This window comes from Salvelinus alpinus, chromosome 7 (genome assembly GCF_045679555.1).
Source record: "Salvelinus alpinus chromosome 7, SLU_Salpinus.1, whole genome shotgun sequence".
NCBI classification, from domain to species: domain Eukaryota; kingdom Metazoa; phylum Chordata; class Actinopteri; order Salmoniformes; family Salmonidae; genus Salvelinus; species Salvelinus alpinus.
Window position 1 is genome coordinate 61,389,769 of NC_092092.1, and position 25,079 is coordinate 61,414,847.

At 41.3% G+C, this 25,079-nt stretch overlaps 1 protein-coding gene across 1 annotated transcript; it reads right to left on the minus strand.

Annotated features, from left to right (window-relative positions):
- Positions 1 to 8,012: 8,012 nt before the first annotated feature.
- LOC139581420 (nucleolar and coiled-body phosphoprotein 1-like) lies at positions 8,013 to 22,649 on the minus strand. The gene is made up of 11 exons (XM_071411169.1): positions 22,262 to 22,649; positions 21,605 to 21,666; positions 21,379 to 21,506; positions 15,809 to 15,972; positions 15,534 to 15,692; positions 11,922 to 12,051; positions 11,743 to 11,816; positions 11,405 to 11,627; positions 10,217 to 11,032; positions 10,032 to 10,123; positions 8,013 to 9,849 (listed from the first exon to the last, which is right to left on the minus strand). The coding sequence occupies exons 1-11, from the start codon at positions 22,376 to 22,378 to the stop codon at positions 9,814 to 9,816; spliced, it is 2,001 nt and encodes a 666-aa protein (XP_071267270.1). The 5' UTR covers positions 22,379 to 22,649; the 3' UTR covers positions 8,013 to 9,813.
- Positions 22,650 to 25,079: the final 2,430 nt, after the last annotated feature.

Below are 25,079 nucleotides of genomic sequence, written 5' to 3' on the forward strand. Positions count from 1 at the left end.
ATGGCTTGATAACACACACGTATTAATAAATCAATTCACTCTCTCACACACAACACATACACCAGTGGAGGCTCCTCAGAGGAGGAAGGGGAGGACCGACCATCCTTCTCAGTGAAATTTCATAGAAATAAAAATAGTGAAACTAAAAATGTTTTCCTGTTTAGATAAAACTATACTAAATATATTCACGTCACCAAAAACAGATTAGAAAACACTGTTTTGCAATGAAGGTCTATAGTAACTTCAACAGCACTCGCTGGGGTAGCACCATGGTTTAGCCGGAGGACAGCTAGCTTCTGTCCTCCTCTGGGTACATTGACTTCAATACAAAACCAAGGAGGCTCGTAGGCCTCACCCCCTTCCATAGACCTAGATGGTAATTATGACCACTTCTGGAGGACGACCTCCAACCAATCAAAGCTTTTGCAGTATGAACTGATATGTTGTCCATCCAATCATAGGATTAGGATCAGAGAATGAACCTAGTGTGTTGTATTGGGGTTGTGCCAAAGAGCATTATAGGGCGGGGCGGGTCTATGTGTTGAGAAGCTTGGTGAGTTGGTGACATTATTGGATAGTGATAGTTGAGCAATTTTTGGATATAATTCAATTCAAATTAGGTTCTTCAAATCACAGGAGACGGTGGAGGTAGATTATACATTGTTTTCTTGGTTTTAGAACTTTATTTTTGCTAGCTACCAGCTCCAGTGTGCAGGAAAATGTTGTTGACTTTTTGTTGAAGAACCCCTTTCATTCTCTGGGGTACACGGAAAAGGTGTGAATTAAAACCGAGGTTCGACCTCTGCCTGAGATCAGTTTCATGAAGAAATATGAAAAGGTGATGGCGTTCAATACGAATGAATATCAAAGGTATAGCTGGTTAACAGGGAGCCTTTCATCAAGCTGCCTGTATTGCAGGCCTTGCCTGCTCTTTGGAAAGTCAGCCTTGGGCGAAAGAGAGGTACAGTGACCTGAAGAACATCAATCGTTCAGCTAAACGCCAAAACAAAAGCAGGGAGCATTAAAATGCCACATCCGATTCAAGATTCTGCGAAAAAGCTGCATCACTCATGAAGAAGGTCTATGTATTCAAGCTGCGCAACATATGAGAAAGTAAGAAGAAACAGGGATGTTCTTAAGCGGCTTATCAACATCACTGTGTTTTTGGGCCTGCAAGAATTGGCTTTTAGAGGACACAACAAGAGGGGAAGTTCCTCTAACAGGTGCAACTACAAGGAGCTTGCAGCGATAATTGCAAGTTAAGATGCTTTACTTGCTGAACATATGAAACTTTCTACTGTCTAGTGTCTTTTTCTGAGATGTCGAAATCAATTCAATAGCTTCCATCGCATCATCCATAAAAAGTTAGATTAAAGAGCGAGGTTGACGCAGAATGCTCAAGTAGGCTTTCCACTGTACTCAGATATGCCTATACGTTTTCAATCCAAAATGATTATCTGGAATTAACTGGAATTAATCAATCAACATAATAGTCTACAGTTGCAACTGTCAAACTGCAGTAACTTGTTCATATGATTTATATCAGTTGTCCAACTGAATGTATTCAACTGAAATGTGTCTTCTGCATTTAACCCAACCCCTCTGAATTAAAGAGGTGGAGGGGGCTGCCCTCCTTGACATCCACGTCTTGGGCGCCCGGGGAACAGTGGGTTAACTGTCTTGCTCAGGGACAGAATGACAGATTTTTATCTTGTCAGCTCGGGGGTTCGATTCAGTTGCTGCAGTTTTACAGGGTTTTCACCCACCCCCAGGGCCTAGAGTTTTTTTCCAGTTTTTTAAAAACCATGTGACCTGATTAGGAAAAACGATGGGACCCTTTATTTCACTTTTTAATCACTGATGTTGTGCGTAATGTCACTTTCTCCAGAGTCCATTCTCCAGAGTCCGTAAGGCCTCTGGAAATAGGCCACGGGCTATTATTGCATGTTTTGACAAATTTAAGAAAAAGGAAATGGCGAAGAGCAGGAGCAAAGAACTCAGAAACACAGATTTTGGAATGAATGATCACTTCCCCACCGAGATCAATGAAAGGAGAAAAAAACAATATCCCATCATGAAAGAAAAGCGCTGCCTGAATCAACGAGTCTCCATGGTGATGGATACACTTTATATCAACGGGCAATTGTATCGGGACTCAGGAGTAACTCCCTGGCTATTTTAATTTAACGTTCAAATTTGAGTTTGTGTGTTGTAGTGTATCATGACAACTTCAACTATAACGAATACATGCTCTATTGATCTACACTTGATAAGGAAAGGGCTGCATATGGCTCAGGTTAATGTATGTGGCCTTCCTAACAAAATACATGAGGTTTTTTACTTGGTCAACATAAATAATATTCATATTTTGGCTTTGACCGAAACACATTTAGATGCATCTGTAAATGATGGGCAAATTAACATTCATGGATATAGTCTACTGAGAAGAGATAGGAATAGGAATGGTGGGGGTATAGCACTGTACATTCAGAATCATATAACTTTTAAGAGAAGGGATGACCTTAATGTATGTCAAGTAGAGGCACTATGGGCTCAGGTACATCTGCCTCACCAGGCACCCATATTGGTAGGATGTGTGTATAGACCTCCTAGCTCTAAGGTGTCCTATCAGGATAACTTATGTACTGGGTTTGACCAGGCCACAGATAGCAACAGAGATGTATTTATCTTGGGTGATTTTAATATAAATTGGAAGGATCACAATAATTCGAATAGAACAAAATTGATGAGATATGCCAAGAACTGTGGTTTGAAACAAATGGTTAATGATACTACTAGATCATCAATTAAGTTGGGTCATCGTTCAGACACATGCATTGATCTGATTTTCTGTAATATACTATTGCAATGCTTAAAAGCCAGATCAATGCCAGTGGGCTGCACAGACCATAATATTGTGACCATAACCATGAACACCAAGGTTCCAAAGAAACCTCCTAGGATTGTGGTTAAGAGAAATTTTAAAACATTTAATCATGAGCTATTTCAAAATGATTTGGCTGCTGTACCCTGGGAGCTGATTTGTCTAGAGGATGATTTAAATCATGCTACAGAATGTTTTATTGATTTGCTCACTGAGGTAATGGACCATCATGCCCCTATAAGAAAGAGTACAGTTGGTGCTCGTCCATCTCCATGGATTGATGATGAACTGGGTGAGGCTTTTTCTCAAAGAAATATGGCAAAAGTCTTAGCAGCCAAGTCAAAATTAGAAATTGATGAACAGAATTATAGAACATTACGTAATTCTGCAGTTAAATTGAATCGAAAGAAAAAAAGTTATTTTACAACAATGCTTTTATTGATTGTAAAAATTATTATTAAAAGGTATGGAACACAGTTAAGGGCTTACTTGGTACATCTATCTCATCATGCCCATCTAGTGTGGAGGTTGACGGGAGAATAATAACAAAACCAGTTGATATTGCCAATCATTTTGCAGATTTTTTTACAAAGAAAATGTATTTACTGAGCAACAATGTAAACATACATTCTTCCAAACAAGCTATTGTCCAATGGATTGATGATCATATTATGAGCAACAAGATCTGCTCTTTTAGTCTGCAAACGGTGTCAGTGGTGTTAAACCTATTGAAGTCATTACCTGATGGTAAATCTACAGGTTATGGTCTTATGGACAATTTTTTGCTTCACTGTGCTGCTCCAAAGATTGCAGTTCCACTGAGATACATATTTAATTGGTCACTGGAAAAGGGGATGTTTGCAAATGTATGGAAGCATGCAAAACTGTATCCTATTCCGAAAGACTGCAAAGAACCCATTACTCCTGCCAATAGTCGACCAATTAGTCTACTCCCTGCACTCGGTAAGATATTGGAGGGTATTGTGAGTAGACAAATATGGGAGTACATGGAAAAGAATGATCTGATTACAGCCAATCAGCATGCTTATCGCAAAAACCATTCCACTACCACTGCATTGGTTGACATGACTGACCAGTGGCTCAATGCTATGGATAATGGCAAGTTTGTGGGTGTACTATTTTTAGATTTCAGTGCAGCATTTGATTTAGTGGATCATTAAATACTTTTGACAAAATTAATGCATTATGGTTTTAAGGAGGTAGCATTGAATTGGGTACAGTCATATCTAACTGACAGGAAACAGTCCACCTATATCAATGGTTCATTTTCTTCCCCTCATGTGTTAAACTGTGGAATACCGCAGGGCAGCTGCCTTGGGCCACTTCTCTATTTAATATATACCAACGACCTTCCCTATGCCTTAGCTGAAACTCAAGCTACTATATTTGCAGATGATACTACAATTTATGCAGCAAGACAATTGGTTCAACAGGTACAGCAAGTTTACATGGAGAATTGGAGAATATTAGGGAGTGGGTTTGCCAAAACAAACTTGTTTTAAACACCAAGAAAACCAAAATTATGTTGGTCTGTTCCACTAGGAAAAGGCCAAAACAGCATGGGATACAATTAAGTATGGGAGGAGTACAAATTGAAGAAGTGGCAGAAACCAAACTATTGGGAGTGCAGCTAGACAACTGCTTATCATGGTCGTCTCAAATAACTAATCTATGTAAAAAAAATATTAAAACAGCATGCATAATCAGAAGGATAGCTAAATATTTACCAGGAAAAATTCTTCAGCAAATAACACAAGCATTAATTGAGAGTCAAGTGAACTACTGTTCTGTGGTCTGGGGAAATGCATCATCAAGTGAAGTTAGGAGGCTGCAGAATGCACAGAACAAAGCAGCAAGGATTGTTTTAAGGTGGAGATATGGTTCTTCTGTTGCAGTCATGCGCAATGTTCTTGGTTGGTCATCAATCGACAAGATAATTGAAAAAAACATGCTTATTTTATTTCATAATATACATCATTTAAAACAGCCAAGTTCTATTCACAAAGGTATTCAGTTGGTAAGAGACAGACATTCCGTAAATACTAGGAATAGATTGTCCACCATCTATGCGTTGTCCAGACAGAAAAGAGAAATAGGCAAAATAACATTTTGATTTAGAGCAATAAAGAAATGGAATAAATTAACTGAGCAAACTAGAAACCTTTCAATATATACATTTAAACATGATTTTAAAACCATTTAAATATAATACATAGAAATGTTGTGGGACTATAGTAGATGAAGAATCAATATTTTTTAGATTGAGTATTTATTGGGTCATTATGTTACTATATTATGTATGTTTGTAATAGTGTGTTATACGTGAAAATGTGTTTGTATTCTAAATTGTATTTGAATGTTTTCCAGCATCTTGAACAGCTCCGCCACCTAGGGAAGAGAAGGCAGAACAACGGTCCCAGGATAGAGAGGATAAAATATCTGTCATATTCAGTGTCCTTCAGCTGCTAGTTGCTGTACTTCTCTGCTGGGTTACTGACTAGAATATTAATCTCTGACACGTGGTTGTTATATTAGAGCACAATACCTGATCGCTGGCGAGTGTGTCCATGGTTAGTGCTATCTACCTCATAACTAGATACCAAAAAGCCATTTCAGACTATCAATCAAGTTAGAGTAGCTAGCTTGTTCTATCTTAGCAGGCAATCCTGCTGGTAAGGTTGGTAGACTTTAGAACTGCAAGCAATAACTAAATGTACTGAATTATACTCACATTCCTTTCAATCTTTTACCCAGATTTTAGCAGAGAAGCATATACACAGAACACAAATATATGCAACATGCAACAATTTCTAAGATTTTACTGAGTTACAGTTCATATAAGAAAATCAGTCAATTGAAATAAATTCATTAGGCCCTAATCTAGGGATTTCACATGACTGGGAATACAGATATGTGTCTGTTGGTCACAGATGCCTTAAAAAAGGTGATGTGACACCTCTTTCACATAGAGTTGATCAGCCTGTTGATTGTGGCCTGTGGAAAGTTGTCCCACAATTGAGGTAATATGTACATGTAGGTAGGGGTAAAGTGATTATGATAGATAATAAACAGAGAGTAGCAGCAGCGTATGTGAAGAGTGTGAAGGAATGTGTGTGGTAGCAGTGTGGTACCAGAGAGAACAGTCTATGACTTGGGTGACTGGAATTTAAAAAAATGTTTAGGGCCTTCCTCTGACACTGCTTAGTATAGAGGTCCTGGATGGCAGGAAGCTCAGCCGCAGTGATGTACTGGGCTGTACGCACTGCCCTCTGCTGAGCAGTTGCCATATGCAACCGGTCAGGATGCTCTCGATGGTGCAGTTGTAGAACTTTTTGAGGATCTGTGGGCCCATGCCAAATCTTTTCAGCTTCATGAAGGGGAATCGGCATTGTCGTATTGGGACCATTTTTGTTTAAACCTTTATTTAACTAGGCAAGTCAGTTAAGAACAAATTCTTATTTTCAATGATGGCCTAGGAACAGCGGTTTAACGGATAACTGCCTTGTTCAGGGGCAGAACGATTTCTACCTTGTCAGCTTGGAGATTCGATCTTGCAACCTTCCGGTTACTAGTCCAACGCTCTAACCACTAGGCTTGAAACATGCAGGTATCATAGACTGGAACAGGGAGAGGTTGAAAATGTGGTCTTAGTGCCAGCATCGGTTTGTGGTGGTTAATAGACAGCCACGAAATATATAGATGAAAACTCTCTCGGTAATGCACGGAAAACCCAGCTAACTATATATTATCCATGTCCTGGTTCAGCCACGACTCTGTGAAACATAGGATATTATAGTTTTTAATGTCCTGTTGATAGGATAGTCTCGAACGGAGCTCATCCAGTTTATTCTCCAGTGATTGCATGTTCGCTAGTAGAACAGAGGGTGAAGGTGGATTATCCACTTGCCGACGCAGTCTAGCCACGCAACCGGCTTTTCGACCTCTCTAACGGCATCTCCTCTTCATACGAATGATGGGGATTTGGGCTTGGTCTAGGAATAGCAGTATATCCTTCGCGTCCGACTCCAGTTCAAGGTTATATCTGTTCTGATATACAGAAGCTCTTTTCGGTCATAGGAAACGATGGCGGAAACATTATGTACAAAACAAGTAAAAAATTGCGCAAAAAAACACACAATTGGACAGGAGCCCGTAAAACGGCGGCCAGCACCTCCGGCGCCAATCTTTCATATTCAGGGTATAAACCTTCAAACTTATTTTTCGATAATATAGACATTAGTTTAGATTAGGTTCTAACTTTTCTTTGGACATTTCAAAATGGATTAACAATTTTACTTTTCCCCTTACATGATTGCGCATGAATGACCTTTTACACTACGACACATCTGTTTGGTGATTAGGCTTACGATAGTGTTCTGCCCTGGAACTTGTTATTGAATGGCATCTGAAAGCAAAAGTAGCCTATTGTATAGCAGATGATTAGGATGAATTATTCCTCCATGGTTCTGACTTTACCTGCTCGTTGTGCATTGCCTTGTATCAATCTGGCTGAACTCACCTTTTTCATATGCTCGACCCTTGAATTGAACTCTGAACCGCTGCCCTGACGACCAGCTTTCTGGCGGACTGCATTCAGCCTAAACATTTCATATATCTACCAATCTATCCGGTTTAATAAGTTACATAGCTAAGTTGATAAGACATGAGTTTGTTAACGTCACATTTGACCAAGAGTTGTTGACGTTATCTGTCTTGTTTTGCACACTTTGTACAAAATAATAAAATGCAGTACTACAGGATATTTCTTAACGTAGCTCTTTATTAGCTAGCTATAACTGGCGTGTTCACGTATCGCCAACCAGGATCAAACTGACCATCACCTAACCATTTGGGTGGTTTTAACCAATCATAGCACAGTATGATATGGCGGTAAAATGCATCCAATTATAATTCAGTATGTTTACACATTTGAATATTACATTATCTTCTTCGTCGGTAGAATAGTCAAAAGTAATGTTTTTAGACAAGGTACGAGATGATGGTGATAAAGTGGGCCAGCTGTAAAGTGCTTCAGGAGTGCTTCAAGATAAAGCTATTGGCACCAGTGCCTCCAACCTACTGCAACAAAATGCACTTAAAAACAAACTGTAGAAAAATATGACTTTTAATTCCATTAAAAATACAGTAGAAAAGTAACATACTTTCTGACCATGAAACTTTTCGAAAAATGTTCTTAGTCCTAATATCTTTAAAATATTTTTCAACCTCATGATTCTCTTACCATTTAAGTTATGCATTCATCACTAGGGTGTAAGGGTAAAACAAGGGCCCCTTGGTTTCATTGGTATTTTGAGGTTAATTTGATCTTTAGGATCGGCTATATGTATTCACCACGTAAGACATACAGCAGCAGATGCTGTCCTAGCCCAATAATGGACCAAAGTAGCCTAACGTTACTCCTTATAGTTCAAGGACCTTACGTGTTCTGTTTAAAGGGCAAATTGGCTCTGGCAGCCAAAACAGCATCTAAACGGAAATCGATTCTCAATTGCGGTACGGTTGTAGAAACATAAATCCCTCTACTTTCATATCATATCAAAATAATTTCACGAATGGAAAATACACACTTACTGTACACTGTTTTAACCGGTATTAACACAGCCGACAGTATTTTTCAGTGACAACACGTTTGTGGCGTCTGCCTTCCGTTTACACACAGGTGTTCGGAGACGCAGATAGCTAATTAGTACAGGTAGTCTGCTCTGTCTTCCGTCTGTTTTCCGTAAACAAGCACTGTAACATGGAGAAATGGCTGTGTTGGAACCTTAACCCTATAAAGGTGTTTAGTATATTTTTTTCTCACTGATATGAATATATACGCTACTGTTCAAAAGTTTGGGGTCACTTAGAAATGTCCTTGTTTTTGAACGCAATAAAATCATGTTTTATTGCTTCTTTAATCAGAACAGTTTTCAGCTGTGCTAACATAATTGTAAAAGAGTTTTCTAATGATCAATTAGCCTTTTAAAGTGATAAACTTGAATTAGCTAACACAACGTGCCATTGGAACACAGGAGTGATGGTTGCTGATAATGGGCCTCTGTACGCCTATGTAGATATTCCATTAAAAAAATAGCCGTTTCTACACAAAAAATGTGCTTTTCCTTCAAAAACAAGGACATTTCTAAGTGACCCAAAACTTTTGAACGGTAGTGTACGTTCCTTATGTTTCAAAATTCGTACCGCAAGCAATGCATGTTCCCGTTCAGAAAGAGCGTCGGGGCTCTTAACAAAACTCCCCCGGTCAGAAGATACTATCATCAATAGGCGCTAAAGGTAGTTAGCGGCTATGAATGGGCTAATGCTATAGTAACTTGACATTTCCTTAAAACGTTCTGTTTTTCACTATCACACAAACATGCAAGGAAACGTCATAATTAAAATGTACAGTAACAGAGATAGCTGCAGCACATCACATAGTATGCAAAACAGCAAACTGTACAATCATTTTGGGGGGGATAAACTAATAAAAACAATGTTTTAACTTCAATAAAATGTACCAACAGGAAAAGTGTTAATTTAATACAGTATACAATGTTGTAAAAAAAATCTAACAAGTCCCCAGGGCCCGGTTTTTCTAAAGTTATCTATCTGGATTTCGCCTGTCGGATACAATTAAATGCATAGAAATAGAATGAATAGTACAGACAAATCATTGACTTGAATGGGGACTTCTGTTCTATTCATTTTATTTCTATGCATTTCAACCTCTCCGATAGGCGAAATCCAGATAGATAACTTTTGAAAAACTGGGCCCAGTTGATTTGGTCTAGGGAGACCATTGTGTGGACAGACAGTCTTTACCATTATTGCTCTACTACCATTTAGGTAGAATCCTGGGTCCAGGTCCATACTTGACACAGCCCCATTGTAGGTGACCTTCATCTCTAAAGGCCTGACTTACTCTTAGATGATTTATTTTTCTGAGGAGAACAAAAACAAAAACATTTAAGGCTCTGTATATTGCAACAGTTATAGGTCTGAGGACTAAGGCATGCAGTGAGCAGTATAAACATGCTGGAATTCAACGACAAGAAAGAGCATGTGTGTCTGTCTTGCTACTACTTCTACACCTTGGTAAAGATGAGGATGATCGCTTCCTTACCTTTCTAGGAGGGGTCTTTGTGGATGCCTGTACAGGGGTGACCGGAGTCTCAGGCACTGCAATCTCCACTGAGAGTTTCAGCTTGTTCTTCTCTGTAGAGAGTTTAACACACATTAAACAGACACTCTTCAGTGTAAAGTTATTTTGTTGTCTGAGACAAGGATTTTAGAGAAAGAGTCACTCACTTTTCTTCTTCTCTGTTGGAGGATCAGGCATTCCTGTGGCGGATGGAGGTAGTGGGTTAGTTTTAACGCCATTCCCTTTAGTCTTGTTCTTGTCTTTTTCCCGTTTCTTCTCAGTCTCATTGTCCCTGCTCATCTTCTCCTGTTTCTTCTCAGTCTCATTGTCCCTGCTCATCTTCTCCTGTTTATTCTCAGTCTCATTGTCCCTGCTCATCTTCTCCTGTTTCTTCTTTCTTTCCTTCTCTTTTTCTGCCCCATTCTCCTTAGTCTTCTTCTCCTTTTTCTTCTTCTCTGGTTCCGTCTTCTCCTCTACAATCTCCTTTTTCTTTTTCTTCTTCTTGGGTTCTGGTAGATTCTTATCTGCTTTAGCCTTACTAATGTTCCCATTTTTCCTCTTTCCTTTCTTGGCTGTCTGTTTTCCATTAAGTGTTGTGGTAGAGAGCATGGAGGGTGGCTGTTTGTCTGCTAAAGCTATTAGGTCAGCTGTATTATTGTTGATCTCCTCTGCTTGGCGTTCAGGTGATGGGGAGGGTGGTGCTGCCTTCTTCACTTGACTAGACTTGGCTTTACTGTCTTTTGCTGGTGTCTTGGTCTTCCCATTCTCCTCAGCCATGACTTTTTTTTCAGTTGTAGCTTTGAACTTTTTAGCATGACCAGCCTTTTTCACTGCAGCTTCAGCCTTGGGTTTTGGTGTTTCCAGTGCAGATTTGGCCCTGGGCTTCCTCGGTGCTCTTGTTTTCTTTGCTGCTGAGGCAGGTGAGGTGGGAGCAGGTGGAGCATTCAGTGCAGTGATGGCGTCTATTTTGGCAATATCAGTGTCTGTGGACAGAGAGGTAGGTCGACAGTAAATAAACAACATGGCTAACATAGACCTACTATGAACACCTCCTATACTTTATGTAAAGTACATCATGCAGATGAACTGTCAACACCTACTGTACTTTATGTAAAATACATAATACAGTTCTGTTTATATTGACATGATGAAGTTATTAAAGGGTGATGCAGTCTGTCTTATGGCTGTTATGATTTTAAATCCTTCACCCACTCTCTGACTCACAACCCTCTCCATCCTCTCATCTTCCTCCTGCTCTCTTCTTGTCTCTCCCTCCCCCTCTCTCTCCTCTCTCTCCCCTCTGCTCCTCCCCTCCTCCCAAACTCTCCCTCCCCTCTCTTTCCCCTCTCTCTCACCTGACAGTTCCCGTGCCAGTTTCTTCCACTTCTCCACATCCAGTTCGGTGTCAGAATCTGAGTCAGACTCGTCTCCCCCAGTAGGAGGAACAGGAGGGGTCTGAGGCATGGCGACCATGACAGTCTCCGCCTGTGGAGGGGAGGGCTTCTTCCTCTTGTCCTTAGCGGGCATGTCCCCTGGTTTCTCTTCACATCTCTTCCTCTTGGCTGATGAAGCTGAGGCCTGAAACCAGGGTTAGTAAGAATAAGTCAGTTAGGGGCAGTTATCTAGCTAACAGTATGTGGTTCACCATGTGCATGTACAGATGAGAAAAGTCAACTTAGAGAGTTATCTGTACCTGTGCTTTCTTTGTTGCTGTTGCTTTCTTGTCTTTTGTGGTCACCTTCTTTCTTTTTGGTGTGGCTGGGGCAGCTACATACAAGGGAAAGAGACAAACCTACATGAACTTACACCACCATCAATGCAGAACACACACAGGGCCACATGCAGTTTGCTTGGAATCACTGGAATCCTTACTAGATGGTGCCTTGCTTGGAGTAGCAGCAACCACTGGTTTAGCTGGGGTAGCAGGAGTGGCTTTTGTCTTGGCTGTTGAACCTGGTTTTGGTTGCTTCACTGGTGTAGCTTTAGTTGTGGCAGCTGTTGTCTGAATCAGTGTAAAGACAGATACAACAGTGAAGAAATGTGTTAAGAAAACTAATTATGAAGATTATTTCGCGCTACACAGGGATATACAGTGCCCTCAGAAAGTATTCAAACCCCTTGACTTTTTCCACATTTTGTTACGCAACAGCCTTCTGTAAAATGGATTAAATAAATAAAAATCTCAGCAATCTACACACAATACACCATAACGACAAAGCGAAAACATTTTTCTTTCGAAATTTTTACAAATGTATTACAAACAAACAGAAATACCTTATTTACAAGTATTCAGACCATTTGCTATGAGACCCAAAATTGAGCTCAGGTGCATCCTGTTTCCATTGATCATCCTTGAGATGTTTCTACAACTTTATTGGAGTCTACATGTGGTAAATTAAATTGATTGGACATGATTTGGAATGGCACACACCTGTCTATATAAGGTCCCTCAGTTGACAGTGCATGTCAGAGCAAAAACCAAGCCATGAAGTTGAGAGAATTGTCTGTAGAGCTCCAAGACAGGATTGTGTCAAGGCACAGATCTGGGGAAGGGTACTAAACAATGTCTGTAGCATTGAAGGTCCCCAAGAACACAGTGGCCTCCATCATTCTTAAATGAGAGAAGTTTGGAACCACCAAGGCTCTTCCTAGAGCTGGCCGCCCGGCCAAACCGAGCAATCGTGGGAGAAGGGCCTTAGACAGGGAGGTGACCAAGAACCCAATGGTCACTCTGACAGAGCTCCAGAGTTCCTCTGTGGAGATGGGATAAACTTACAGAAGGACAACCATCTCTACAGCACTCCACTAATTAGGCCTTTATGGTAGAGTGGCCAGACAGAAGCCACTCCTCAGTAAAAGGCACATGAAAGCCCACTTGGAGTTTGCCAAAAGGCACCTAAAGACTCTCAGATCTTGAGAAACAAGATTCTATGGTCTTTTGAAACCAAGATTGAACTCTTTGGCCTGAATGCCAAACATCATGTCTGGAGGAAACCTGGCACTATCCCTACGGTGAAGCATGGTGGTGGCAGCATCATGCTGTGGGGATGTTTTTCAGCAGCAGGGACTGGGAGACTAGTCTGGATCGAGGCAAAGATGAACTGTGCAAAGTACAGAGAGATCCTTGATGTACTGCTCCAGAGCGCTCAGGACCTCAGACTGGGGTCGAAGGTTCACCTTCCAACAGGACAACGACCCTAAGCACACATCCAAGAAAACGCAGGAGTGGCTTCGGGACAAGTCTCTGAATGTCCTTGAGTGACCCAGCCAGAACCTGGACTTGAACCCGATCGAATATCTATGGAGAGACCTGAAAATAGCTGTGCAGCTTCGCTCCCCATCCAGCCTGACAGAGCTTGAGAGGATCTGCAGAGAAGAATGGGAGAAAATCCCCAAATACAGGTGTGCCAAGCGTGTTGCGTCATACCCAAGAAGACTCAATGATTTAATCGCTGCCAAAGGTGCTTCAACAAAGTACTGAGTAAAGGGTCTGAATACCTATGTAAATGTGATATTTCAGTTTTTTATTTGTAATAAATTTGCTAAAATGTCTATACCTCTTTTTGCTTTGTCATAATGGGGTATTATGTGTAGATTGATGAGGGAAAAAACTATTTAATACATTTTATCATAAGGCTGTAACGTAACAAAATGTGGAAAAAGTCAAGGGGTCTGAATACTTTCCGAAGGCACTGTACACTACATGACCAAAAGTATGTGGACACATGCTCGTCAAACATCTCATTCCAAAATCATGGGCATTAATATGGAGTTGGTCCCCCCTTTGCTGCTATAACAGCCTCCACTCTTCTTGGAAGGTTTCCACTAGATGTTGGAACATTACTGCAGGTTCTTGCTTCCATTCAGCCAAGAGCATTAGTGAGGTCAGGCACTGATGTTGGGCAATTAGGCCGGCGTTACAATTTATCCCAAAAGTGTTCGATGGGGTTAAGGTCAGGGTTCTGTTCAGGCCAGTCAAGTTCTTCCACAACGATCTCAACAAACCATCTGTATGGACCTAGCTTTGTGCACAAGGCCTTGTCATGCTAAAACAGGAAAGGGCCTTCCCTGTTTGTCTATGGAGATTGCATTGCTGTGTGCTTGATTTTATACACCGGTCAGCAACAGGTGTGGCTGAAATAGCAGAATCCACTAATTAAAAAAGAAAAGAAAAAAAGAAACAGGTCTGCTTGTCGGGGAGGATGTCTGCTACAAAGACAGAGCACTCAACCCAACTGTCCATCAATGTATCAATGCATCAATCTTCCATCCATCCATGTGATTATTTTGCAGTCTATTTTTTGTCTACTTTCATGTGATGTATCCTCTATTATTTCTTACAACCTGTCACGTTCCTGACCTGTTATCCCTTGTTTTTGTATTTGTTTAGTATGGTCAGGACGTGAGTTGGGGTGGGCATTCTATGTTATGTGTTTCTATGTTGGGTTCAATGTATTAGCCTGATATGGTTCTCAATTAGGGGCAGGTGTTTTACGTTTCCTCTGATTGAGAACCATATTAAGGTAGGCTGTTCTCACTGTTTGTTTGTGGGTGATTGTTTGCTGTGACTGTGTTTGTTCACCTCACGGTACTGTTTCGGTTCGTTCGTTCATTTGTTCCTGTGTTTGTGCCACACGGGACTGTTTTCGTTTGTTCCTGTTCGTGCGTTCTTCGTTGTCTGTAAGTTCTCATGTTCAGGTCTGTTTACGTCGTTTGTTATTTTGTAGTTGTTCAAGTGTGCTTCGTGTTCGTCTTTAAATAAATCATTATGGATTCAACCTACGCTGCATATTGGTCCGATCCTTGCTCCTCCTCAGACGAGGAGGAGAACGACCGTTACACAACCGACAAGAACTCTTGTTATCCCCACATGTTTTAAGATGACCGCAATCATCCCTGTTCCTAAGAACTCTAAGGCTTCATGCCACAATGACTACCACCCTGTAGCACTCACTTCTGTAATCATGAAGTGCTTTGAGAGGCTGGTTATGGCATATATCTACTCCACCATCCCAGCCACCTTAGACCCACTGCAATATGCATACCTCCCCAACAGGTCCATAGATGACGCAATTTCAATTGCTCTCCACACTGCCCTCACTCACCTGGGGGCAGTGGAGCAGGTAGACAGCTTCAAGTTCCTCGGTGTCCAAATCACTAAAGACTTAAAATGGTCCAAACACACACGCACAGTCCCAAAGCAAGCAGAGTGTGCAAAGCTGTCATCAAGGCAAAGGGTGGCTACTTCGAAGAATCTAAAATATATTTTGATTTGTTTAACACTTTTTTAGTTAATACATGATTCCATATGTGTTATTTCATAGTTTTGATGTCTTCACGATTATTCTATAATGTAGAAAATAGTAAAAATAAAGAAAAACCCTTGAATGAGTAGGTGTGTCCAAACAAAAGGCATTTCCCTGTACTTGTGCATGTGACATTAAGACTTGAAACATCTGTATCTCCATCCCCCTCATATTTCACCTGTGGAAGCAGACTCTGGCTCTCATCTTCACTCCCTGAGCTGCTGTCACTGTCTGAGCTCTCTGCTGGTTTCTTGTTCAGGGTCAATGGAGTGACCGCTGACCTGGCCTTGACCTTTGCAGCTGGAACATGATTGGCTTTGGGTGTCACAGGGATTTTCTTTAAACAGTGGGGGAGAGGAACAGAGCACCATCATTAACAGGAAGAATATCTCACTTTGACATCATGACCTTCTATCAGTGTTAACCTCTGAACTGACCAGTGTGATTCCTCACCTGTGGTGGTGTCTCCTCACTCTCTGAGTCTTCAGAGACCTCTGAGCTGTCAGACCCAGAACTCTCGCCCACTGTGGCTTTTCCTCCAGAGGTGCTCTGCACTAGAGCCTTGCCCTTAGCTGGTCTGGCAGTAGCTGGGCTCTGATGCTTTGGGATCTGGGAGCCTGGAAAGACAGATATCCTCAGAGTTAAAGAACATGACATACATGATCTTCAGGGCTCTAATTCCGGCTGGCATTAAGGCGGCACCAGTGTCAAACGCACGTTCTTGGCAATTCCGACCCGATAAAGCCAGTGCTCTGCTATTTTCAAACTGTTGGATTGGTAATTTACCTATCTTCTATCAGCTAGTACAGTGGTTCCCAAACTTTTTATAGTCCCGTACCCCTTCAAACATTCAACCTCCAGCTGCGTACCCCCTCTAGCACCAGGGTCAGCGTACTCTTAAATGTTGTATTTTGCCATCATTGTAAGCCTGCCACACACACACTATACAATACATTTATTAAACATAAGAATGAGTTTGTCACAACCCGGCTCGTGGGAAGTGACAAAGAGCTCTTATAGGACCAGGGCACAAATAATAATATAATAATAATCAATAGTTTTGCTCTTTATTTAGCCATCTTACATATAAAACCTTATTTGTTCATCAAAAATGGTGAATAACTCACCACAGGTTAAGGAGAAGGGTGTGCTTGAAAGGATGGAGAGAGTCTCAGTCTTAAATCATTTCCCACACACAGTCTGTGTCTGTATTTAGTTTTCATGCTAGTGAGGGCCGAGAATCCACTTTCACATAGGTACGTGGTTGCAAAGGGCATCAGTGTCTTAACAGCGCGATTTGCCAAGGCAAGAAACTCTGAGTGCAGCCCTATCCAGAAATCTTGCAGTGGCTTCTGATTAAATTCAATATTCACAGAACTGCTTTTTGCAATTTCGATGAGGCTCTCTTGTTCAGACATCGGTAAGTGGACTGGAGGCAGGGCATGAAAGGGATAACGAATCCAGTTGTTTGTGTCGTCCGTTTCGGGAAAGTACCTGCGTAATTGCGCACCCAGCTCACTCAGGTGCTATCACATTTGACATTGTCCTTAAGCTTGAGTTAATTTGCACACAAAAAATCATACAATGATGGAAAGACCTGTATGTAGTCAATTATGACAGTGAAGAGTTCCAACTTCTTAATAATAGCCTTAATTTTGTCCCACACATTGAATATAGTTGCGGAGAGTCCCTGTAATCCTAGATTCAGATCATTCAGGCGGGAAAAAACATCACCCAGATAGGCCAGTCGTGTGAGTAACTCGTCATCACGCAACCGGTCAGACAAGTGAAAATGATGGTCAAAGTAAAGAAAACTTTAAGCTTGTCTCTCAATTCAAAAAACTTTGTCAATACTTTGCCACTTGATAACCAGCGTACTTCTGTATGTTGTAAAAGTGTTACATGGTCGCTGCCCATACCATTGCATAATGCAGAAAATACACAAGTTCAGGGGCCTTGCTTTAACAAAGTTAACCATTTTCACTGTAGTGTCCAAAATGTCTTTTGGAGCTGTCAGGCTGTCAGGCATTCCCTTGGCAGCAAGAGCCTCCCGGTAGATGCTGCAGTGTACCCAAGTGGTGTCGGGAGCAACTGCTTGCACGCGCGTTACCACTCCACTATGTCTCCCTGTCATGGCTTTTGCACCATCAGTACAGATACCAACACATTTTGACCACCAAAGTCCATTTGATGTCACAAAGCTGTCCAGTACAATAACAATATCCTCTCATGTTGTTCTGGTTTCCAGTGGTTTGCAGAATAGGATGTCTTCCTTAATTAACCCCCCAGAAATGTAACGGCCATATACCAGCAGCTGTGCCAGGCCCGTCACATCTGTTGACTCATCCAGCTGTAACGCATATAGTTCACTGACTTGTATAAGAAGCAGTAATTGTTTCAAAACATCTCCTGCCAGGTCACTGATGCGTCGTGAAACAGTGTTGTTTGATGAAGGCATTGTCTGTATAGTTTTTTGGGTCTTTTTCCCCATCTTTGTCCCAGCCATATCCACGGCAGCAGGAAGAATTAAGTCATCCACAATAGTATGGGGCTTGCCTGTCCTAGCCACTTGGTAGCTCACCATATAAGACGCTTCTAGCCCCTTCTTATTAATGGTATCTGTTGCTTTTATACGTCTTACTACACGAAAGTCGTATTTATTCTTGCTAAAAAAAACTCCCGTGGTTTATTTTTCAAATTGTCATGTTTAATTTATAAATGTCTGCGCAAGAGTGAAGGTTTCCCACGAGAGAGTAACAGTTAATGTAATTGGGTGTTAATTATTTGACTAGGCTACCTGTATTTGACATTGTGTTGTTATTTCACTGAACACAAGATGGTTTCATTTTATTTTTGGCAGTGAAACGAGGCTACTCGGGCGAGAAAAGAAACTCACCCAAATGTATAGCCCTGTTGGAAAATATAAATGTTTTGTTTTTAAATGTGAATTACATTTTTATTTGGCGTACCCCCGACGGCATTGTGCGTACTGCAGTTTGGGAATACGTGGTGTAGTGTATACAAACGTATGTGGACACCCCTTCAAATTAGTGAATTTGGCTATTTCAGCCACACCTGTTGCTGAAAGGTGTATAAAATCAAGCACACAGCCATGCAATCTCCATAGACAAACATTGGCAGTAGAATGGCCTAACTGAAGAGGTCAGTGACTTTCAACGTGGCACCGTCAAGGGATGCCACCTTTCGAACAAGTCAGTTCATCAAATGTCTGCCCTGATAGAGCTGCCCATGTCAACTTTAAGTGCTGTTATTGTGAATTGGAAACGTCTAGGAGCAACAATGGCTCAGCCGCGAAGTGGAAGGCCACACAAACTCACAGAACGAGACCGACGAGTGCTGAAGCGCGTAAAAAACGTCTTTCCTCGGTTGCAACACTCACTCCCGAGTTTCAAACTGTCTCTGGAAGCAATGTCAGCACAAGAACTTGACTAGCCTGCACAGAGCCCTGACCTCAACCCCATCACACATCTTTGGGATTAATTGGAACATCAACTGCGGGCCTAATTGCCCAACATCAGTGCCAGACCTCAATAATGCTCGTGGCTGAATGGAAGCAAATCCCCGCAGCAATGTTCCAACATCTAGTGGAAAGAGTCTTCCCAGAAGAGAGGAGGCTGTTATAGCAGCAAAGTGGGGACCAACTCCATATTAATCCCCATGATTCTGGAACGAGATGTTCGACGAGCATGTGTCCACATAGTTTTGGTCATGTAGTGTATCTTTATCAAGATAGACTTTGTGAGCCTTGAGACATAAACATATCTCTTCACAAAATCAATTGCTCATTAATGTCCATTCCTTTCCTCCACAGTCCTCAGATATGGACCTTCATACGTCAAATTAATTCTGCATCAATTCCTTTCCTTCACCGTCTTAAAAATTCCTTAGACATCCGGTATTTATCAGGATAGACTTCACAAGCTTTGAGTCATGAATATATCTCTTCAGAATACCAATTTCACATCCTTATCTGTTCCTTTGACTCACAGTCCAAAAGACAAGTCTTGTTGCATAGCTGTATCTCTCTGTCTCAGACCCATCTCAGACTTTGCTTTCCCAATGAGCACAAGACGTTGAAAAGATGTCGAAAAGACATTGGAAATACATATTTTCCTAGAAAAATAGGTTTATTTGAGAAGGACAAATCATAGATGTTATGCTGGGAGATAGATGTTCAGTCTCCCCTGTCCTCAGCTTTTCTCCACAGACCAAAGGAACAGGATGCCATTTATAACCCCCCACCCTAGCCTGGGGATGACCAATCAGATGTCCTTGCAGTACAACTGGGCCAATGGCCAAAGAACAAGTATCTTGCTCCAGACTCAATGTACAGACCAATGAAAACATGGCACACGTAGCTCTGAGTCCAGGACTGACATTCTGTCTGTGACAGACTGGGTTGATGTGATGTCTCTGCTCCTGGTGCTGTCTGACAGACTGAGTTGATGTGATGCCTCTGCTCCTGGTGCTGTCTGACAGACTGGGTTGATGTGATGCCTCTGCTCCTGGTGCTGTCTGTGACAGACTGGGTTGATGTGATGTCTCTGCTCCTGGTGCTGTCTGACAGACTGGGTTGATGTGATGTCTCTGCTCCTGGTGCTGTCTGACAGACTGGGTTGATGTGATGTCTCTGCTCCTGGTGCTGTCTGTGACAGACTGGGTTGATGTGATGCCTCTGCTCCTGGTGCTGTCTGTGACAGACTGGGTTGATGTGATGTCTCTGCTCCTGGTGCTGTCTGTGACAGACTGGGTTGATGTGATGTCTCTGCTCCTGGTGCTGTCTGTGACAGACTGGGTTGATGTGATGTCTCTGCTCCTGGTGCTGTCTGACAGACTGGGCTGATATATCTGTTCCTCGGCGTACACATCACTAACAAAATTAAATGGTCCACCCACACAGACCGTGTTGTGAAGAAGGCGCAACAGCCTCCTTCCGACTCACATCTCATTGAGATTGTTAGCAGTTGATGTTATTCTTCAATAACACAAACTCCACAGACAGACTCTGTCACAGACAGTACCAGGAGCATAGACATCACATTAACTCAGTCTGTCACAGAGCACCAGGAGCAGAGACAAAACATCTCCAGTTAGATGAGAATAATAGCAAGGCGTGTCAGAGAGGCAACAGCGCCTCTTCAACCTCAGGAGGCTGAAGAAATTTGGCTTGGCCCCTAAGACCATCACAACTTTTTACAGACGCACCATTGAGAGCATCCTGTCGGGCTGTATCACCGACTTGTACGGCAACTGCACCGTCCGCAACCGCAGGGCTCTCCAGACAGTGGTTCAGTCAGCCCAACACATCACTGGGGGCACACTGCCTGCCCTCCAGGACAACTACAGGACTCCAGTCCCCTAGATACGGCCTGTTCACCCCGCTACCATCCAGAAGGAGGGCTGTACAGGTGCATCAACGCTGGGACAGAGACACTGAAAAAGAGCTTCATCAGACTCTTAGATAGTCGCCACTAGCCGGCCTCCGTCCAGTACCCTTCTCTGAACTTTAGTCACTGTCACTAGCCGGCTACCACCTGGTTACTCATCCCTGCACCTTAAAGGTTGTCGCCCAATGTACATCGACATGGAACACTGGCCACTTTAGTCATGTTTACATACTGTTTTACACACTTCATATGTATATATTGTATTCTAGTCAAGACCATATACACAGTTGAAATCGGAAGTTAACATACACCTTAGCCAAATACATTTAAAAACTCAATTTAATCCTAGTAAAAATTCCCTGTCTTAGTTCAGTTAGGCTCACCAGTTTATTTTAAGAATGTGAAATGTCAGGCTGTGACATAACAAAATGTGGAAAAAGTCAAGGGGTCTGAATAGTTTCTGAAGGCATTGTACACTATATGACCAAAAGTATGTGGACACCTGCTTGTCAAACATCTCATTCCAAAATGATTGGTTGTTTACTTTGGAATTAGTCTCCTATAGTGTATGTCTGACACTACAGTTAGTTAGATGATTGGAGATAAAGGCTGTACCTTTAACAGGTTTTGTTTCTTCCTCTGCTGAACTCGAGCTCTCTGTGCTGCTTTCAGGGTCTGCTTGACAGTTCTTTTTTAACTTGGAAGAATCCGGTTCTGTTCCCTTTTTTGTGCTCTTGGAAGTACTTAAGAACACAGTTGAATGTTAAAATCAAACCCAATGCAATCAATTTATCTGACAAAATAATGTCTGGTATTTTAAGAAAAAGTATAGGCTACTCACTCTCCGAACCATTTATTGTAGATCTCCAGTAGTGATGTTGACAAGGCTTCTGGTTCTCCACCCTAAAAATAAAGACTGACAAAATCAAACACAGGGAAATCTAGCTAGCTACATAATGAAAACAAGAAACTCTACACAGCAGAGTTCAATCTATTAGTGTAATCTCCATGTATAATCTACAGCCTCTACCAAGAGGTCTGGACCTTCATGGCACTGGCACAGTAGTGTAGAGAGCATATAGCAGGGGTCCCCAATTAGATTCAGCCGCGGGCCGATTTTTCCTTGAGCGGATGGTCCGGAGACCGGAACATAGTTATAAATAATTTATACACTGCAAATTGACCGCAAGAATCCCCAAAATATATAGCATTGGACAAAAACAGAATCATTTCAAACCTTGTTTACATTGGGATACGATCACATATGACTCTCTACTTGTGTACTTGGGAACAGGGTTCAAATAAGCAGGCGCGGGCTGCCTATTGGGGAACCCTGCAATTGATTCTTGTTGCATAGACTCTTGTTCAAGCGTTGCTCCGGCTGTTCCTCCTAGCTACACTGTTACAACTATTTTATTACATCGTAACACGTTTCCTAAGGAGAATGATAGCGCTAATGTTACAATGTATTAAGCAGGAAACATAATAGATATAGGACCTTCTTCACATGCTTCTTGAGTTCTTCTGCAGCTTTCTGGAAGCCGTTCTCTTTTAAATACTGGTAGATCAAATGGTTCAATCGTTGATTTGAAGCATGCTCCTTCTTTAAAGACATATTCAGACGTTAACACAAGAAACATAATAGATATAGGACCTTCTTCACATGCTTCTTGAGTTCTTCTGCAGCTTTCTGGAAGCCGTTCTCTTTTAAATACTGGTAGATCAAATGGTTAAATTTTTGATTTGAAGCATGCTCCTTCCTTAAATACATATTCAGACGTTAACACAACAAGATAACGTTACATTTTAACTAATTTAATAAACTTGGCCACATCGGTGTGCATGCTTTCGTTCTTCACATCGGGCATGGTAAACTTTCAACTTTGGCCCATGAGTGTCTATCCGCCCAAGACCGTGTGCATGATGGGAATTGTAGTGCTGCCACTGCGGATGCACTGATTGGGTATTGTAAACTTTTCCCAACTTTATGCAAAGTCATATCGAGTGTTTCCCATGATGAATTTGACGCTGTGTGACTCAACGCTGGAGACGATGGCTGACAAGAATACTACGATGGAACGAATCATAACGAATCATGCAAAAAAAATGTACAGTTGAGAGGATTATGTTAGTTAATGTAGAGACAAATGGTTATGCATATTTTTCTGTCACAAAGTTAATTTACGAAAATCGCTATTTAGCAAGCTAGCTGACTAGCCAACATTAGCCAGCTATAGTAGCTGGCTAGCGGTATGGGTGTTGTGACAAGCTAGGTAAAGTTGGTTTTATATTCACACATTCAGACATTCAACAGACATTCGCCAAAAGCCATTTAAAACTGTAAAAATCAATAACTAATTAATTGATTGTCACAGAAACATACAACTAGATATGATGTATTCTATAAATGTCTAGCATACTTTTACAACATTTGTTTTGAATAAAATATCAATTTTGATTTGATGGAAATGCATCAAATCTTTAAAATGCAATTTAAAGCTGTATAAATCAATAGCTAATTCACCCTTTGTCACAGAATCATCAAACTAGATATGATTTACTCTATAAATGTCTAGCATACTTTTACAACCTTTGTTTTGAATACAAATTCTAGTTTTGATTTGATAGAAATACATAAAATCTATAATATGCCATTAAAGCGGTATAAATCAATGCCTTGTTTTGTTTTTTATTCTAACACTGTCAAATCAAACCTTATTGATCACATACACATGGTTAGCAGATGTTAATGCGAGTGTAGCGAAATGCTTGTGCTTTTGGTTTGGATAGTGCAGTAATATCTAACAAGTAATCAAACAATTCCCCAACAACTACCTAAAACACATAAATCTAAAAGGAGTGAATGAGAATATGTACATATAAATATATGGATGAGCAATGGCCGAGCGGCATAGTCAAGGTGCAATAGATGGTATAAAATACAGTATATACAGTTGAAGTCCGAAGTTTACATACACCTTAGCCGAATACATTTGAACTCAGTTTTTCACAATTCCTGACATTTAATCCTAGTAAGAAATCCCTGTTTTAGGTCAGTTAGGATCACCACTTTATTTTAAGAATGTGAAATGTCAGAATAATAGTAGAGAGGATGATTTATTTCAGCCTTTAATTCTTTCATCACATTCCCAGTGGGTCAGAAGCTTACATACACTCAATTAGTATTTTGTAGCTATGCCTTTAAATTGTTTAACTTGGGTCAAATGTTTCGGGCAGCCTTCCACAAGCTTCCCACAATAAGTTGGGTGAATTTTGGCCAATTCCTCCTGACAGAGCTGGTGTAACTGAGTCAGGTTTGTATGCCTCCTTGCTCGCACACACTTTTTCAGTTCTGCCCACAAATGTTCTATAGAATTTAGGTCAGGGCTTTGTGATGGCCACTCCAATACCTTGACTTTGTTGTCCTTAAGCAATTTTGCCACAACTTTGGAAGTATGCTTGGGGTCATTGTCCATCTGGAAGACCCATTTGCGACCAAGCTTTAACTTCCTGACTGATGTCTTGAGATGTTGCTTCAATATATCCACATCATTTTCTATCCTCATGAAGCTATCTATTTTGTGAAGTGCACCAGTCCCTCCTGCAGCAAAGCACCACCACAACATGATGCTGCCACCCCTGTGCTTCATGGTTGGGACGGTGTTTTTCGGTTTGCAAGCATCCCCCTTTTTCCTCCAAACATAACGATGGTCATTATGGCCAAACAGTTCTATTTTTGTTTCATCAGACCAGAGGAAATTTCTCCAAAAAGTACGATCTTTGTCCCCATGTGCAGTTGCAAACCGTAGTCTGGCTTTTTTATGGCGGTTTTGGAGCAGTGGCTTCTTCCTTGCTGAGTGGCCTTTCAGGTTATGTCGATATAGGGCTCATTTACTGTGGATATAGATACTTTTGTACCTGTTTCCTCCAGCATCTTCACAAGGTCCTTTGCTGTTCTGGGATTGATTTGCACTTTTCGCACCAAAGTACGTTCATCTCTAGGAGACAGAATGCGTCTCCTTCCTGAGCGGTATGACAGCTGCGTGGTCCCATGGTGTTTATACTTGCGTACTATAGTTTGTGCAGATGAACGTTGTACCTTCAGGCGTTTGGAAATTGCTCCCAAGGATGAACCAGACTAGTGAAGGTCAAACATTTTTTTCTGAGGTCTTGGCTGATTTCTTTTGATTTTCCCATGATGTCAAGCAAAGAGGCACTGAGTTTGAAGTTAGGCCTTGAAATGCATCCACAGGTACACCTCCAATTGACTAAAATTATGTAAATTAGTCTATCAGAAGCTTCTAAAGCCATGACAT

Bases quoted from the DNA above. Each gene is read 5' to 3' on its own strand.
- LOC139581420 (XM_071411169.1), bottom strand. From the start codon at position 22,378: ATGTCTTTAAAGAAGGAGCATGCTTCAAATCAACGATTGAACCATTTG. The intron at 21,507-21,604 runs GTGAGTAGCCTA...TGTGTTCTTAAG, and splicing joins TACAATAAATGGTTCGGAGA to TACTTCCAAGAGCACAAAAA. The intron at 11,817-11,921 runs GTAAGGATTCCA...CCTTGTATGTAG, and splicing joins TCCAAGCAAGGCACCATCTA to CTGCCCCAGCCACACCAAAA.